At 35.9% G+C, this 18,961-nt stretch overlaps 1 protein-coding gene across 1 annotated transcript in view; it reads left to right on the top strand.

Moving 5' to 3' along the window:
• Positions 1–18,961, top strand: part of COL28A1 (collagen type XXVIII alpha 1 chain) — a 70,851-nt gene that overhangs the window by 255 nt on the left and 51,635 nt on the right. Inside the window, exons 2-11 of the mRNA XM_086742381.1 lie at positions 870–1,026; positions 1,577–2,136; positions 3,590–3,610; positions 4,246–4,302; positions 5,516–5,569; positions 6,091–6,132; positions 6,831–6,857; positions 7,997–8,041; positions 10,639–10,683; positions 14,418–14,471. Of these exons, the coding sequence (XP_086598507.1) occupies positions 906–1,026; positions 1,577–2,136; positions 3,590–3,610; positions 4,246–4,302; positions 5,516–5,569; positions 6,091–6,132; positions 6,831–6,857; positions 7,997–8,041; positions 10,639–10,683; positions 14,418–14,471 (1,026 nt within the window). The 5' untranslated portion in view covers positions 870–905. The remainder of the gene's footprint in view (positions 1–869; positions 1,027–1,576; positions 2,137–3,589; positions 3,611–4,245; positions 4,303–5,515; positions 5,570–6,090; positions 6,133–6,830; positions 6,858–7,996; positions 8,042–10,638; positions 10,684–14,417; positions 14,472–18,961) is intronic.

Raw genomic sequence — 18,961 nt, 5'->3', positions numbered from 1 at the left:
TAGTTATTTCCTTTCTGTTTTTAGAGGGCTGCACTGATGGTTTCTGTATATGCAACTGCTTGATGGACTTGAAGAGAGGATTTAGGAAGTATATTTAAATTTAATATATTATTTTTGCTATTAATAATATTTTAAATGAATTATTACAGGCATTTTTTGTAAATCAATTTTAATAGAGTTCACTTTTCTCTCAAAATATGTCGAATCACTGACTTAAATGTTCCAATGATGTTCATTTTGTTACTGTATAGTGTTATTAAAATAGAATATTGTCTTTATGGAAAGTATTGCACCCATTCTGTTTCAGCTATGTTAACATAAATAATACATTCATGTTTTGAATTTTGTTACTAAGCCATTGTTTCTTAGAAGAATAAGTTGTTCATACTGAAGATCCAGACCTATATACCTGCATCCCAAAACACCCAGGTCTTTGTTTATTCCTAACAATTAGGGATTGTCTAGAAACACACTGTATTCTATGTTTTCTATAATATTTCTGCTCATTTAATATAATTAGTTTAATAGCAATGTACATAATAGCAGTATGTGTTAGTAACAATTTCTTTGACCTCTCTGTTAGATGTTCCAATGCAAGCTAAAGATAGCACTGGATTTTTTAAAGAAGAAGAAGAAGCACTGTGTTTGTTCTATCCATATTTATTCTCTAATAAAACAGGTTCTAGTATCATGTGAGCTGCAGTTGGGATTGTACTGGCTGCTATGCTTAAATCACCTACGCAGTGACTTTTTGTAATTGTTTTTTATATGCTGTCTCTAGAATTGTGCCTCCCACAAATGTGTATTCTGTATTTATTTATTTGTATCTATTAATGAAATATTCACAGGTGGTTTTTTACTTTTAACAGGAAGGAAAAGTTGTCTAATTTGTGATCAAAGTCACTATGTGGAAAAAGCAGTTTTTCTTTTACTTTTTAATTCTGTCTGTGACAACAAACCAGATAGTATATGGGCAAAACAGAAAGAAAGAAAAGACCTCTTATTCTCTCATGCAAAACAATGAAGGTAAAACCATTTTCTTAAAATTTCCAATTGACTATGTTGTATGTCTAGAATTAGCTAGTAACTGACAACTTATGTATGCGTTTATAAAATGTGATTTATTTTGATTATCATACCTGGAAAATACTGTGGTGACATTTATTTGGTCATGGGCTCCAGATTGGTCTATGATTCTTATTGGCAGGTATATTTCTTTTAAGATAAATTATAAGGAGCCTAATTTTTAGTTTGAAATTGCATGTGGAAAATTTTGTATACAAAATCAACTAACATGCTAAACCAATCCTATCCAGACTCTAATTTGAAAGTTTTTGTCTGTAGACTGTATTTAATAATACTGGTATGAATTAAAGTAACTCCAATTTAGTTATTTGACTTCAGTAGAATTTCTTGGCATTTACAGTGAAATTTATCCTTAGAATTTTTGCTGGGAAGACAGAGGGGTTCTTGGGGAAATGATTTGAAGTTCGGGATTGTTGCAGAGAATTATCTGAAATCTGTTGTGCACATGTGCCCATTGTTCATAGATTTAACTTTTCTTGTTTCATTACAGGTAATATGTGTCTCATTGATATAGTTTTTATCTTGGACAGTTCAGAAAGTGCCAAAAACCAGTTGTTTGATTTACAGAAGGATTTTGTTCAAAACATAACTGACAGCATTTTCCAGATGAAGCCAGTTAAGTCTCAGAAGTATAATGTCAAACTAGCAAGTATGCAGTTCAGCAGCACAGTGAGCATTGATCATCCATTTACAGCCTGGAAAAATGTGCAGAATTTTAAAGCAAAAATCAAGTCTCTGGGCTTTATTGGCCACGGCACCTACTCCTATTATGCAATTTCCAATGCCACTCAGCTGTTTAAAACTGAAGGTCGTAAGAGAAGTGCTAAAGTGGTTTTTTTGATGACTGATGGTGTGGATCATCCAAACAGCCCTAACGTCCAGAGTATAGCCACAGCAGCTAGGAGTCTTGGAATACAATTTTTTACCATTGGCCTTTCTAAGAAGAAAGTCCAAGAAGAAAAATTGCGCATGATATCTGGTGATTCGTCCTCTAAACATGTCCTATGCCTGGATGATCAGAACCTCGTAGTTGATGTGGCATTGGAACTGGTAAGTAATGCTGATGTTAATCTTGTCACCCATCTGTCCATGGCAGATTTAGTTTAACTTTGATAGGTAAGTCCTGAAGGCAATGCAGAGGTTTGCAGTTGAACCAGCACTGAAGCTGGCCTCAGGTTTGGAAATTCAGGAAGATTGTAAAGATCATGTGAGACATCTGCAAGAGCTAGGCTCCAGCATTGGTGGCAGAGAAGGTCAGTAACTATGGGATTAAGAATTAACTTCAAGAAAGTCTACTGAAGGAAATAGAATTTTTTTTTATTGACTTGAGTAGGATCAGGTTTCCAAAGTACTGTAAATCTGCCACTTCAGTTATTAATTAAAGGCACTTAGCTCTCTGCCCTTCTAGCGCAGCATAAGGGACATACAAGAAGATGTAGCTAATACTGCTTAATTAATTTCTCAGTTTAGAGTAAAAAAAAGTGTTGCTGTGAGCAAGATGTCAGCTGGACTTGACCTTTCTGACTTCTGAGCAATAATGTGCAAAGTGTTGGGGCAGCCTAGGAAGTGTTTGGGGTTTAAAATCCTAGAAAATATTTTTAAGTACGAGAAGACTTTGCAAATAATAAATTAAGACAATTTGGAGGGAAATAATTCTTAGAAAATGCAATAGCTTTAATTAGGGAATAGTCCATACAGAGTTTATGTAATATTCTTGTAGTTTCTTAAAGGTGGTAAAAAACTAATTTGGAAAATTTAAAATAAAAAATGGAAACTTGCTGGGTGATACATGTAAAAATAAATTATTATGTTGTGCAACTGAGCGCATGGCTAGAGCTCTCCCAGATAGAGTAAGTGAAATAATTCATGTTGTTATAAGTCCATGTTTTGTACCTGTGAAGGCATATATTTACAAAAGAAAAATTATTCCCTGAGATCTCACAAAATGGTGCTGTTGTGAGGAATGTTTTTGGGGTGCATGTCCCTGCTACATCAGGAATCAGGACATAGGGAGCTTCTTCCTCCCAACTCCTTTCCAAGGAGTTGCGTGCTTGGACAGTAATAGCTCAGCTGCACTGATCACTCATGAAGGGACAGGGTATTTCCCAGCACACAGAGTGTGTCTTTGAGCATCTGATAATACTTTAGAAGGTAACTTGTTCTCATTCATAAGGCTGATAAAATCACTGAGTCCTTCCCCTATATATTATGTTAGCAAGGCCTTCCCTAGTAAAGCCTTTCACTAGGAAGTCTTTTCATATTCCCCTTGTTAGCATTTTTCCTTAATATTATCTGTTTAGCTGTCCTATTACAATTAATTTGTTTTCTGATCATTATGGGTCACATGAAGTAACACCCTATTCCTACCAGAGAACCCTTTTTCATATGAGTATTTCCACAAACTGGTTCTTAACCACTGTGAGGAAGGGATGAGGGCTGAAGGTATTAACATTCTTTGTTAAATTCAATCTATATGAAAGTAATATTTTTCTTTTCTTTTCAGGAAGCCTTGCTTCAGAAGCAGGTAAGGTTTTGAGTTTTGTGTGTTTTGATTACTCCTATTTGTAGTGGATCTCCTGATGTCTGCTGCTTCTGTAATGCAACAGTACTCTGGGATTAATCAAGCTTCCTTCCCTGAATAAAGTTTCCAACCATGGTTGCTTTTATTTTAACTTTTGTGGATTTCTTCCACCGCTTCTCCTGAGACATCTACAACTTCTGTTCATAAGTGGCTCATATCAACAGTAAGAAATAAAGAACTCTTCCTACCGGAGTGGTATAGATTATATGGTATAACGCATGCAAATTCATTGGTGATCTCATTAGAAAACAATAGCAAGGTCAAAATGGTCCAGAAATTATATAAGGTTTCACAATACTACATGCTATGCATATGCTACCTTAAACATTTGTAGTTACAGTACTTAACCAATTTATTTGCTTTTGTTATAAATAAATCAAGCAACTGATTTTGATAGGGCTATACAGAAGTGTAGTGTTGATTAGATAAGGAATATATGTATTAGAAGATAATTTATTTCCTGTTACCACTTTTATGTTCTCTAGTCTGTGGATAGACAAAACCAGTGTTTTGGCTTTAAAAAACTGAAATAATACATTTGAAAAATGTTCTCCTTAATGTTTCTATTAACCTTTTAGTGTATGCAGAAGAACTGTGTGTGTGAAAAGGGACTAAAAGGAGAGAAAGGTGATTCTGTAAGTATGCATTCATTTGAAAAGCCTCCAGAATTTGAATTTCAGTCATTGAGGTCACTGTTGGTTTCTATGTCTGTAAAAAGCAAGACATTAGCTGTGCACGTACTGCAAAAAGAAGTGATGCATCGTAGCATATCACTGTGAAAGGCCACTGTTACAAGAGCTCAGGAAAAAAATCTGTCCATAATCACATACTATCTGGAAAATATATTTATATTATTGGGGAATAAAACACTGTGGGTAAATAGAGACATGATTTTGAAACCCAAATCAGAAAGCTATTCTTGAATCCTGCAACGGGGAAGGAGATGTTGATTAGACAAAGGTTTACTTCCATCAACAGCTTCTATTTGTGTGAGGGATAAAGGTTCAAAAGTTGAGGGTAATAGCATATATGAAAAAAAGATCTAAAACTCTGCTTCTAACACTCTTTTTTCTCTTGTGACACTTCAACATGTACCTGTTCCTTGACTCTGGTAAAGAAGAGAGAAGTGGGAGTTCAGACAGTGTGAGATCTCTCTGATCCCTTTTGTGTCTTTAATAGCTCCCCCAGAGACAATCAGTGTACATACAGAGTTTTTTGCCTGTCTACCTAGATACTAAGCAACTGGTCAACCAGATGTGTAGCAGGTTATGACAGCAGGGCCTATCATCCAATCCTTTGGCTCTGGATAATCTGGAACTAAAACCTTTGTTTCCAATTTAAAAGTTAAGACTCAGGAATTTTGAGTTATTTAAATCAAAATGATTAGATGTAACCTATTACATATGTATTTTCTATATACAGGAATAATAGTGTAGTAATTTCTTTTATTTTGGGGTTGCTGAATATTGACACTAAGCTGTTTTGTGCACGGTTTGTTTTTTAAGCAGAGAAGATCAGATAGTGGTGGGTAACTCCGAAAAATGGGAAGGAGGAACTGTGTATGTTTTCTGTAACACCTTCCTGGTTAGATTTTCAAATCTCTATAGAAAAAATATATATATATATCATTGAATATTGATTTTTAAAAAATCACAGATACCTTATAATACCAGATTTTTTTTTTTTAGCTAGGTGAAAGTGGTGTCACCCATGCCATACCTGAATCAGTGTGGGTTTCTACCTAAGCTTATTCCAGAACGATTTTGGCCTACTCCCAAGATACAGTCTTAGGCACACTGGAGAATTTTGTCCTCACAATAGTAATAACATTTTCCTGCTTTGTTTCAGGGCAGTGCTGGTAACAGAGGGGAAAAAGGTGAGCCAGGACCAAAAGGAAACAAGGTAAAGTGAATTTTAAAAAAATTACGTAGTTTTCTATATAGTTTAATTCAAATTATAGAAGTGAATACAGCAAAGGAAAAATATGTTAAAATATTATTTAAAAGATTGACTTCTGCTGTGAGAGGTTTATAGTTAGCTGCTTTAGAACTGAGAGAGAAAAATTTGAAACTAAACTGCTACCAAGTTAACACTGCCTGTCATTCCAGTTCCTGTGGCAGCGGAGGTCTCTCAATCTAGCTGAAGGCTCTCTAAGCTCCACAGAGCTTTCTAACAGTACACAAATCTCTTGAGTAGAGTGACTTGCTCTGATGACTAAGATATCAGTCATGTAATAACAGTAGTAGAGTTTTCTACATCAACGTTCAGGAATTTTGTGTTCTTGATTATGGGAGGAAGAAGTGTGGTTGTTCGTAAATAGGAAAAGTAACTTCTGCTCCTTAAACAGTGTTCTTGGTTTTAGTGTAATGGTGGTAAATAAAAGAGCAATACATATTTCAATTGTATTCCTTTGCTTCCAATAGGGCGATGCTCAAAAAGGAGATCCTGGAGAAAAAGGTGAAGAGGTATGTGACTTCTACAGTGCTAGCTCGTCTTTGGTCCTACAGATTATCTTCCAGATCCTGATTCACAGTTTAGTTCCACTGAACTGAAAATGTGTGTTCCGTTTTTCACACATCTACTTCATTCAATTATTTAGAGCACCTAAACTAAGTTCAGGTTTAGAGAAGCATCTGTACTGAGAGAAAGTCTAACCGTGTGCTTAAGTATATAAGATGCCACTGAAAAAAGGAGCTTCTGAAGCTGTGTGGATTTTGTATTGACTTGCATTAGACTTATCCCAAAGATAGGATTGAAAATGTCAGCAGTAAGAATATTTAGATAGTTCTCCAATGGCATCTGATATTTCTCAGTTTGAAGTACTGTTGATTCACAGTAGAAAGATTAACACTACTCCATACATAAGATAATTCAGTTTAGAAGTCTCATTTAAATGGTAGCATGTATCTGCTAAGAGGCTGGCAAACTGAAAGGCATATTTACAGCTAATGTTATGAGGAAAAAATACACATCTAAATTTGCAGAGATTTATATGTTAAATGATTCCAGAGATATTTTTTTATTGTTGTGAATAGCTAAACTTCTGAAACGTAATTCTTTACTGGGTTTTTTTTTTCCTACTTAAATTAGCAGTATATTATGCCTTTGCTTTCTCTTTTGTGATTTTTTTTTCCTCTTTTTTTTTTTTTAAATTGTCAAATAGGGAGCTCCTGGCTACAAGGGAGACAAGGTAAGTTTTTTTTAGAATAGAACTAGTCTGAAAATAGATTTGTCACTTGCTAACAGTGCATGTGAAAGAATGGAAAGAAGAGCCTGTCTTATCTTTTTGTCAAGAGAGCTCCTAATACAATCCCTAGGAGTAAATCCATCATTTAGGTAAATGCTTTTGGACTGGCTTCTTGGAATTAAAAAAAAAAAAAAAAGATCAGAAAATGTAATCTAAACATAAGAAGAAAAATGTCAAAAAACAGAAATAAAGCTCCCAGAAGGAAAGGGAAAGCTGAGGATTGAATAAGAGGTTAAGTAGAAAGAATGTTAAATTGTTTACTACAAACACAAACAGATGTGGCAATCATTAGCTTTTAAAAAACTTGCCACAAGGAAGTTTACTTTTAAGCTAATTATAACTTGCAAGGGCTAATGCTTGATCAAAATAAATCTCAAGAGATCAGCTCTGCAAGAAGCTAAAAAAATTATACATTTCATTGACTTGCAAGATTCTAGAGCAGAAATTTACATTGCAAACTAGACCATCATAGCCAGAACAGAAACAGAGATAAACCCATTTTGACTTTGCTTGGTTTGGACACTTATCTCCTTACAAGGACTGTTAATAAAAGTGGTGCCTCCCAGAATCTTTGTATTCATTAGAAAAATGCTTCAGTAGATTTTATGGAAACATTTCATGGAAATGGGAAAAGTAGACTCATGTGTCTACTTTTCATATGTCTTGTTGATATGTTAAATTATCAGTGAAAAATGCTAGTAATTCTCTTTTTTCATTCCATTTATACAATCTCACAATTGTTATTCAGGAAAATCTCAGACATCACAGTAATGAAATCAGAATGTAGAGGGGATCTCCAGAGGCAACACAGTGAGGTGGGAAAATACAGCAAAACTCATTAGATATTAAATGTATTATCTTCTTAGGACGTAGCTTGGAAATTTTGTAGGCATTCTTAGGGAAAAAGTATCTATCTTGAGTAGGGCAGACCATATCTTCTACAGGCCATATCTAATGATGCCACTCACAGGTCCTCAGAATCTACTACATCTCTTGTGCTACTGAACTGCTTGCAGTCATTAATGCATGTAGTGTAATCAAAACATCTTGTTTAGCTGTTAACCTTTTGATTTCTTGTAAAGGGTGAAAGAGGAGAATGTGGATCCCCAGGAATAAAAGGGGAAAGAGTAAGTATAGTTTTTATTTGAACTGTTCCACATTGATGAAGATACTAGAAAATTGTGTAAAATATTGATAAACATAGATTGTAAAGATTACTGCAACTTTGCAACATCGCATAATTCCCTAGTAGTAGAGATACATACATAGTAGAAATGTGATTCATAGAAACTGAACCCACAATTCACCATATTCTTTTTTTTCCATTTTTCAGAAGAAATGTAGTCACTTACCTAAAACAAAAACTGTCCTGACCAATGCCAAGCCCTGCTTACAAAGGACTGTGAGCATGTTACAGAGTTCGCCAGATTTTTTTCCTTGAAATGTTAATTCTAATTCAAGTATATAAAGTTGTATTACAATAGAAGCAGATTCTTACACAACCTGAACAACTTTCAGGCCTACCAGCCCATCTGTGGTCACTTCACACTTCTATCTAGTCCTCCTGTTCCTTTAACCTGAAGTGCAGAAGTCATACAAGTGAATACAGATTTTTACCTGGTTTTTACACTCTGAAAGATGGAAGGATAATGTACTCCTGAATGAGACAATCAAGTATCTTGAGCTCATGTAAGCAGGTTTTTATAAGTATTACAGACCATTGATTTATAGTTAGGGTTGTTAAGTACTACGAACTAGATTGCAATTGATCATTCTGTTAAAGCACATTTCATTGGTTTTAACACCTATGTTATGCTTACCTTTATCAAAGACCAACTTGAAAAGTTTGTGGTTCCTGGATCCTGTTATTTGATGATGAACTTCAGGTAGGAATTAGGAAATATTCAAAGCAGCAGTATTTGTCGCAAAGAAAAAAGGGCATTATACTATAGTAAAAATCTAAAGGCTGAGAATATCTTGTTGGATGTTGGGGTTCAAAATGGCAGCAAGTGAGTCAGAAAAGGCTAAAATATCAATGACAAAGCAGAAAGATCATAACTTCTTTATCCAGGCAATATGTGAGAAATAGCAAAAGGTTATGTGAAATGTCTGCTAAAATAAAAGGAAGCTGTTTGGAACCTGGCAAAGAACATAACCAAAGCAGCCAAGAAATCTGGATGTAAAAAACATATGCCAGGGCTGCCGGAAATTTGCTTGTTTCATTTCTGTGAAGGACAGTGATGAAAAAAAAAGTTTGACATCTGCAGAGGATCAGAGATTATAATGGGTTATGGACTTCAAGAACTTAGTGAACAAATGACATTACAGTCATTTCCAGAATTTTCAGCTTCACATTTACAAATATAGAAGATAGAACAATTTATTTTTTTTTTTAATTAAAGTAGTCTATGCTGCACAAAATCATCAGAAACAGAACATACGTCGCCAAGTATATGAGAAATAAATTCAATATTCCGAGGTGGATGATTAGCTGCAGTGATGGGCATTGAAGCATAATTGGCAGTAGCGTTGTCTGATTTGAAAATGTTACATTTTTCCCCCGCCACTTTCCCGTCTCACTGATCAGACTGAGTCTAGCAGGGGGTTTGATGCCGGGAATCTGAGTTTCTTGAAAAGCTGTTCAGGCTTGAAATTCAAACAGTTTATGTTCAGCTTTGAAATCAAGACTGACTCCAATCATATGTGTATATTCTACCAGAAGTAGCTTTCATCACATGAACATATTGTTGTTTGTGCCATCCATGCTCGTGTAGTTTTGTAAATGGGCTAGAACTGAGTGGGGTTATCTCTTCTCTCTGGTGGCTGATGCTTGCCCTGGGAGTAGAGTATTGTTGAAAAAGTTCTGAATCTGAAGCTGTAGGGGAAGACAGTTGAGGGGGTGTGGCTGCGTAGGTGTCACTACTGAATTGAAGGCTATTAGAAGTTCAAAATGTGACACATGCCTTGAAAAATGCAGCAGTCTGCCAGTGTCTGTCTGTGTGGAGATGTTGCTAATTAAAAGAGAAGAAAGAGAAAGAAAAGACCAGGAAACTATTTGCTGAAAGCTATTTTTGCTTTAGAAATAAATTCTAACTGAATATTGAGTCAACTGGAGGTGAAATCCCATAGAATGTGCATTGTGGTGACTGAAGAAAAAACAGTGCAGCAGAAAGATTTGTGAACTATCTACAATGGCAGTAACTGGTAAGAACTCATTAAACAGAGAAATCACAGCTAATAGGATAAATGAATACAACATTTTACTTTTTTTGAATGCATTTTTAAATGGTTTTTGTGAACTATTCGTGTGGTTCTGCCATGCTACTGATCAGCAGTTTGAGTTAGTGAGGCAAAGTTACCTGAAGTGAATCTGGTGTGAGCACTGCAGCACTTTTTAAGGACTTTTCTAACTATTAAACTTCTAGAAATTGAATTAAAGACCTGTAGCAAGTAACAACTAGTTAATCAAATACCTCAGATGTTGAGTAGCCATCGACAATGTTTGCTGTGTATGAAAAGTATTTAACCAAATATTGAGGATGGAATGTAACAGATGACTAGCGAATACAGAATGAGAACAGCAGTACTCTGGAGAGAGAATAAACCCCTTAGAAAATCCTTGAAGAGATATGAGTCATTACATGTACACTGCGGTTTTCAATACTTCATAGCAGATAATTGCAATTTCATGTTAATCTAATAATTGAATCTTGGTTTTCCTCAGGGTTTGGAAGGCCCTTTTGGCCCTAGGGGACCTCGAGGACCTCAGGTAAGGAAACTAAAAACTACCAAATAAAATGAAAACACATTGTATTCTGTAAGTTTCTTCTGCAGACAACCCATCGCCTCTGCAGAGAGTAGCACATCTGGTGCATGAGGCACCAGGAGGGCAGAGTCTGGCAAATCATTCTTTTGGACATAATTCTCAAAGAAAAAATCTTGGCTGCTGCTGCTGCTGAAAGCTACTCAGAGATGTGTAGCCTGCTTGGGCTCTCCAACTGCAGAGCTCTCCTCTTACCGTTAGAGTATAATCATGCCCTGTCATAGCCTCACTTGGGAAATATGGCAGCGTAATATAATTATGATCTGTTATATCACATGGCAGCATCTGCCTTATCTTGGCAAGCTGTACACAATCCTCTTGAAATACAAGGCAGCCAGAGAGAATGAAATTTATTGGAAAGATTAAAATCTGCAGTAATTATTTAAAAACCTGAGAAGTTAGTCAGACAAAGTCCTAATGTTAGGAGCACAGGTTGTTACCCTTCTCAGATCAGTGATCATTTATTTGTTACCTGTACAGAAGTCCAGATCCTCCTCTTCTGTCTTTGCAGTTGCTGAAAAGGGTTGTTGCACCTTTGTATTTCTTTTAACCTGTGTAATTTCCTTTAAAAAAAATATACCAGACATGTGAAAAGAGCTGCTGTATGGAGTAGAAATCTCAAGAAGTCATACCAGTCTCCTAGTAAATCCATAGGTGATATGATCTTGCCCAATCACTTCTTTACAGAGCCTGTTTCCGGGTTATATGAAAGAAAACAAAATGATGGCGTAATAGGGTAACAGAGATCTATTATATGGTATTAAGATGTGAACATTTAGTCTTAAAAGCAGTTTTCAATGTTTTCAATGCTTTCCTTTTTCTTGGCAGAGGACATGCAGTAATGCTACAATTTATTAGTTTGTTATTTTATGCTCCAGTAATTCTGTCTGGTAAGCAGTTAGTGAAGATGTGATCTGTGCCCCAATAGATAACACTTATTTTTTCTTATTTATTAAAAAAAATGGAAACACATGCAGTCTAAGAGATTTTTGGCCAATTTTGACAGGAATTAATAAGACAAATCAGATCACCAGCATTTCCCTGTATAAATTCAACTCACCATGCAGTATATGTTCAGTTTTGCACACTGTAAAATACTAACTGTTGTTGCAAGTCAAGCTATCTCTAAATTCTCATGCAATGACATAACCTGATTATTTTAAGGCAAAATCAATGTTTTTTCTTTTCATATGCAGCATCACTTCCATTACAGCTACATTATCACAGTTTTGAGATTAATATTATGTAGTGTCGTATAGTACAATGGTCTACATTCAGTTTAGATTTGAAAGGCTTATTACAAAAAAAAACTTCCTAACTACTGGAGAACAGAAGGAGACACATGTACCACTGTACAAGAGAACTACTCAGTGATTACAGGGATTTATCATAGAATCGTAGAATCATAGAGTAGTTTGGGTTGGAAGGGTTCTTTAAAGGTCATCTAGTCCAACCCCCTGCAAGGAGCAGGGACATCTCCAACCAGATCAGGTTGCTCAGAGCCCTGTCCAACCTGGCCTTGAATGTTTCCAGGGACGGGGCATATACAACTTCTCTGGGAAACCTGTTCCAGTGTTCTACCACTCTCAGTGTAAAACATTTCTCCCTTATATGTAGTCTAAATCTACCTTCTTTTAGTTTAAAACCATTACCCCTTGTCCTATCGCTACAGGCCCTGCTAAAAAGTTTGTCCCCATCTTTCTTATAGACTCCCGTTAAGTACTGAAAAGTCACCATAAGGTCTCCCTGGAGCCTCTGCTTCTCCAGGCTGAACCCCAACTCTCTCAGCCTTTCTTCATTTAATGTAGTTCTGGGCTATGAGAACTAAGTAATTACCATGGGAACTACAACATGCTTAATGACTAAAAGGAAGATAGGATGCGATGAACTTGAGAATTATTTATCTTACTTATGTATTAAAATACGTATTTATATTAACAGATTGTATTATATATTTCTATTACCACACCCTGCCTCTAGCACATTGCCATTTTACTGCTGGGATATTTGTCCATCTTACATCATGATCATAATTTTTTTACTTGGGAAGAATCACTTATAAAAATGTGTTTTTTCAAAGTCTGTTTTGGAAATACTTTTCAAGTACTAAGAGATTTTTAAAAATATTTTGTTTCTTTATATGACATCAAGATACTAAGAGAATAAAGCAGACTTTGCTTCTTTGGAAACAAGCAGAACTGCAAGATTCCTTTTAGTAAATAGTACTCAATTAAAATGCATAAACCAAGGAGTAAGGCCATCTAAGTGAGTTTGTGCACATTAGAGCACTTGGGACATAACTGTGCTCTCATAAGACAGTTATTCTCTCATTTGTAAAGTTATGATCTGAGCATAATTTGGAAAACCAACTATATTCATTTCATTCACTGTTTTCCCCCCAGTATTTGATTTGTGGTTGTATAACCACTACTTAGGTGTGTGATTGCATTTTTGCATGCTTTGTGCAAAAGCTGCAAAAGGAAAGGAGAGAATAATAAATATTTTTTTTTTCTGACTGGAAATCCATGGGAGACAGAAAATCATAGATATTCAAAAATTTTAATATCTGTTTGTGAGCCAAAATGCAATATTTTTAAGGATTTACTGTAGCTGTTAATGATGGTAGCTGAAAGGGATTATTTTTGTTTCTTTTTTTATAGTTGTGTGTTTCCTGTAGTTTATCACATTTAAGAGAGGGAATCAGTGCACACTGAGTAAATTTTTGTGTCAGCAATGAAACCAATATGTTTAGATTTGGGCCAGTTCTTGTCTTTTTATAAGCAAAAAATTATCCAAATTTGAGCCAGCATTTTTTTCTACAATAAACTGTAATTTTGTGGTATTATTCCTTTGATAGCTCATGATTCTTTTTTCTCCAGTCACTTAAAAAACTTAATGAGGCTTCCACTTCATTTTCATTATCGACTCTGTTAGTGGTAGTTGCAACAACGTTGACCAGTCTGACCCAACTGGGCACCCCAGCAGATGCCAGTGGGATGTTTGCTAATTCACAAGTTGGTGAACTGGAGGGTTCCAGTAAAAGTTAATGCTTTAACACCAGACTTGGAAGTAATCCATTCATTCTGTGATCTTACTGCTCTTCATAATTATCAGGCATACTTTTTTTCTAGCTGTTGTACCACCCACTGTATTGTTGAAGGGGCCTCTTCAAATGTCATCACTCCAGACAGAGAGCCTTATCTGCTCTGTCTCTTCCAAAGAGCCGTTAATTATTTCCTTGTGTCAGCGGACACAATGGTTGTAGTAGCACCAGGGAATTAAGATTAATCTCAGCTCATCATCAGAGACAGATGTAGGGGAAATGATTTATTATTACTGAATCTAAATAGGACGTGACAGCTTAGTTTGTTTGCTTGGGCAGAAGAGAGAATATTAAAATATGGCAAAGTCAGGAGCAGGAGAAGAAAGGAATGGGAAGCTTCAGGTAAAACAGATGCAATTCACATAGAGCAGTAGGATAACCTTTCTGCCAGGACTAATTATTACATCTTAACAATGTTCAATGTGTTGGGCACTTTGCAGGATATGAAGCAGAAAACTCTTTGTCTTTTAGAGCTTAGCATTGTGCTGGTTTACTGTACCCTGTTCAGGCCAAATTTAAAAGAAACTTTACATGCATCTTCAAAGGCAACTCATTCTATACTTTGGCTTTTGTGCAGGGTATCAGTGGACCTCCAGGTGAGCCAGGCCCAAAAGGCATTCAAGGAAACAAGGTAAGATGTAGTTGTATATGTGTAGAAGTTACTTATATAGGTAGAGAGGATGCAGAAACTTTCTGCAGAATCTTTATACTGTACTATCCTTTTTTCTCAGTAGTTTTTTGTTTGTGGTGTCCTTTGCACAGCAATAGTGTGCGTCACCTGCTTGGTGCACCATAGCGCCATCATGTTATAATGGCTTTGTATCGTTGACACATATGGTATGTGTGTATGCCAATATATGATGTGGCTGGTTCTCCATCTGGATTTCTGACCCCAGCCATAACAGCTTAGGAGAGCATTTTGAAAAGCCACAATAGGGTGCTACCAAGGACCTTCCTAGAGCCACAGCACTTAGGTTGGAGTTTAAATCACTTGAAAGTGTGTCTTGGCGTCCGCCATCAGTTGGGAAGTTTTTTTCTAAAATATTTTCTACTAAAATGCCTTATGTTTAAAGATTTTAAACAATTCCAGATAGTAGTTATAAAATCTTTAGACTGAGTTTTTTAAGTAATTTTTAATTGCTGCTATACTGTACAAACTCAAGACAACTTTGAAATTGGTAGAGGTGTAAGATTTGATGATGATTAATTGATTTATATTTAAAATAGATCATTTACAGTTAATGACTACAGCTTGTCAAGCAAAATCAGTTGGATAAAGTATCTGATTAATTTAGGCAGTCTTCTGTTTGTAAACCTTGGGGAAATTCCTCTATGTAAATTCAGTTGTCTTGCCCATGGGACAGCTAGTAACATCAGTGTTTGGTTCAGAAAGATCTTTCATGTATCAGTTTGAAAATGTAGGGTCTAATGATAAAGACTTTCTACCACAGGATTATTGATAGCCTGATTAATACATTGCCATATCTAAGTTATACAAGGCAACTAAATTCACACAAAGTAATTTGCCAAAGATGCAATATCTAAACACTCATGTTTTGTTTCTTAGGCAGCAATTTGATTTGAAGATTCTCAGAAATAAATTTAGATATGAGAAATGTTTATGGTAAAAAGTTTAGAATACTGGCATCCCTGATTTTCCTCTTTCTGACAAATGCTTTTTCATACTTCTTATTTCTTCATCTTCTCAACAAAATGCTTGATTAAGAAAGCTGCTACAGAATGTTTCAGAACTGGGGAAAGAAAGAGGATGATGGGTCTGAAAGAAGCTATTCATACATGTGGTGGAAAAGTTATGCCTCTCTTTAACTCCAGCATAGCAAATTACAATATTTTTTTAATCTGTCATTTCACACTGATGAGTCCAAGATAGTACTACCAGATACTTTTATTTTACACTAAACCGTATTGGTTGAATGTTGTCTGTCCTCCTGTCAGTCTCTCCACACACTTTCATGTTTGTAAAATACATGCAGCTCTCTTTAGAATTCATCTACCTGGATATAATCTTGTCCATACCTAGCGCCAAAGTGTATGGACCTTTGGCATTTTGGACCTTACTTGAGATGAGTGAAAAAATTTTTAATGATCAGTACAGATAATCAGTGGTTGTGTACAGTTTAATAAACACCCATTCAGCTAGTAAAGGTCAAGGCCTTTTTTGGTTCAGACACGTAGCAGTCTTTCCAGTATCTTTTGTCCTTACAGAAGGATTATTCAATTGCTCTTTTAAAATTAGTTTTCATGACACATAACACAATATCTCTGTAAAGTGGCAGTTATTTATAACTGCCTTGGATAAAATAAATAAGTCTATTCTTAGTGCCATTCCTTATAACCATGGCCTTTCCATGCTAATACTTCCTGCTTTTTGAGCTGAACTGGTGACTTCACCGCAGTTTAGCAGAGCTAAAGGCAGTTGGATAGCATTAGTACCAATGTGACATAACACAGATCACCACCGCTGAACACTTTTATTCATTCTTTGTGGGCCATGTTGAGGTTTAAAAGAGGAGATTCCATTCCTCAAAATATAAACTCCGGATCAAGCTCAGCCTACAGACATTTTGGGTCTCATTTGTGAAGTCTACAGTTCATTCATCTGTCTGTCCAGTTCAGTCCATCCCGCACCTCTGTAACACAGTGCCAAACTCGTTCTCTTGCTTTGCAGAGCCAGGCGTCAGACACAGCTGGGGACAGTGTTGTCCGTGTGCTGTTTGGATGCCACTGGCTCTGGCAGCCACCAGCAGGAGAGGGCTGGTGGCATTGCAGCTTCAACTAGTTGACTTGTCTGAAGAAAGGTAGCATAGAGTCCATAAACATTGTCCAAGAAATTACTGAAAATAACTTTTCATACCTTGCTTCTTCTGTTATTTGTACGTATTTTCTTATTCTGTCTTAAGCCACTGGCTAATCTGTCAGTGTGAAGTCTTACTGGCTGCACAATACTCTACTTCTATCCCTTTTTATGGTTCTGCTTTATTTCATTGCTAGTAATGAGTTGAATCTCAACGTGCCACTGCCTGCACTGACCAGCTTCCCACTGACTGCAACAGGAACTGAGCCAACTTCAGACACCGAAGTTTAGGAGTGATCATATGGAGCTGAATCACCTCCTTAACCTCTTAAAATCTTTCTGATGCACTTCACAATCAGCCTTCATCTTTAATATACAACCAAACTTTGTTGCTTTACTTTCACCCTCTTTTCAAGTCATGTATGAATATATCGAACAACCTATATCCTGCACAGAATGCGGCTCAGCATGGGATTAACTAAAACCAGTTTTTGCTATTAATCAAACTTTTAAAAAAGATTTCTCTATTTGCATTTCTGCAAAGTTATAACATCTCAAAAACATCTAAATAGTTTTATTACCATATATACAAACCTTCTCCATAAAGAGGCTGATGAATTTAAAATTACAAATTTGAGCTCCACTTCTATAAAAATAAAAATACATGATAAATAATCTTATATTATTATTAATTTACCTGACGAAATATATTTGCATTTAACCAAATGCTGAACTTACATGTTAACAGTAAACCTACAACACAGTATAAAACATAGTAACTTTAAGAGAAAAATATTAGAGTAACAGGACATTTCGCTTAAACTGGGAACTGGCTGTTTTCACTGCGTTCCTCCTGTCTTCTGAAGCAGTCATCTTGGTCCTGTTCCCTAAACATGTCCTGAGCAAAGGACCAGGGTTATTCTGTTTATTTTCTGTTTTACTGACTTTCTATTGCCTGTTTGCAATGTTTCAACAGAAAGAAGTTAAATTAACAGAAGAAAAATTGTATTGTTAAAGCCAAAGCCTACATTATTTTCTCTCTGTCACTAACTTAAAATACCAAGAAAAAATACCATTCACAGCTATGCTTTATATTTTCTTACACGTTTGCTTCATTTCAAGGCATTCTTCAGCTTCAACAGCCACCACATGTTATCTGCATTGTAACATAAAACAAAAACATGAGTCAAAGTGTACCATATACCTCGTTCAGCTATAAAGCATGTAAGGAAAATTACAAAAACACCATAGGAAAAAAAAATAGGTTTTTTTAGATTATCACACACAGCTAATTAAGTGAATTTCAGAACATCAATTTATAACCCTGGATCTAAGGTAGAAACAGTCAACTTTTGTCCAACTGCAGCTTGTAGGAGCAAGGAACTCAGATTTTGTGTTCCTTGTCTCCCTAAGAATGCAAGGATGGCCCACAATAAGATTTTGCTGGCTGATGCAACCATTTCCAAAAAAAACCAGAAGACACTATCTCACTTAGAGAAAGACTATAAGTGCCAGAAACAGAAAGTCTGCAAAGAGAAAAGCCAAGCCAGGCTTGGTTCTGCTCCAGTAATGTCCCATATTCCTGCGTAGATGGCCAAGAATTCGCTAGATGGCTGGTTAATAGGCAGTTTGGGGATTAAATCAATTATGGTTGCTTGTACTTGGTATGCTTCTCGAAAATCCCACTGAAGTTATTCCAGAAAGCCATAGGCTTTCAAAAGGGGACAGAGGACATTAAGTCAGTTCTCTACTAATAGAAACAGAAGATTTACTTGCTTTATAAATGTAATATATTCTGTCATAAGCAATAGTGTCCAGAAACCTTATCCAGTGAGAATCCCATCTCTCGTCCAACATTCCTAGTAACACGTTTTCTGTCATTTTCATACTTGGGTTCTACGTATCTCTTAACTGCATTGGTTAATACAGTAACATAGTGTTCTAACTGGCTACTGCATTTACTTTCGTTAGATTTCTTTATTACCACATATATTATGTGTTATGTTCTCATTAGAAGACAGCTTTGCCCTTCCATGGCAATAAAAAACAGGAAAAATGCAAATATTCTAACACAAAAGGTCTTCATGCATCTTGGTTTACTTTCTAAAAAGAAAATGGAATCACCATGATTTTTCTTAGAAATAGAGGTCTAAGAATGAGTATTATGTCCTTTATTTTGATCAAGCAAACTTCTCAGCCCTAAGGTTCTGCTGCTTACTTTTTTGCAAAGATAAACTACCTCATTGGGGTCGACAATGTCAAATGTGCACATCCACTTTCCCCTAGTATTCTTGGTGTTAGAGAAA

The sequence above is a fragment of the Chlamydotis macqueenii genome, chromosome 2 (assembly GCF_036417535.1).
Source record: "Chlamydotis macqueenii isolate bChlMac1 chromosome 2, bChlMac1.mat, whole genome shotgun sequence".
Lineage (NCBI taxonomy): Eukaryota > Metazoa > Chordata > Aves > Otidiformes > Otididae > Chlamydotis > Chlamydotis macqueenii.
This window is presented reverse-complemented; position numbering and strand designations above follow the sequence as displayed.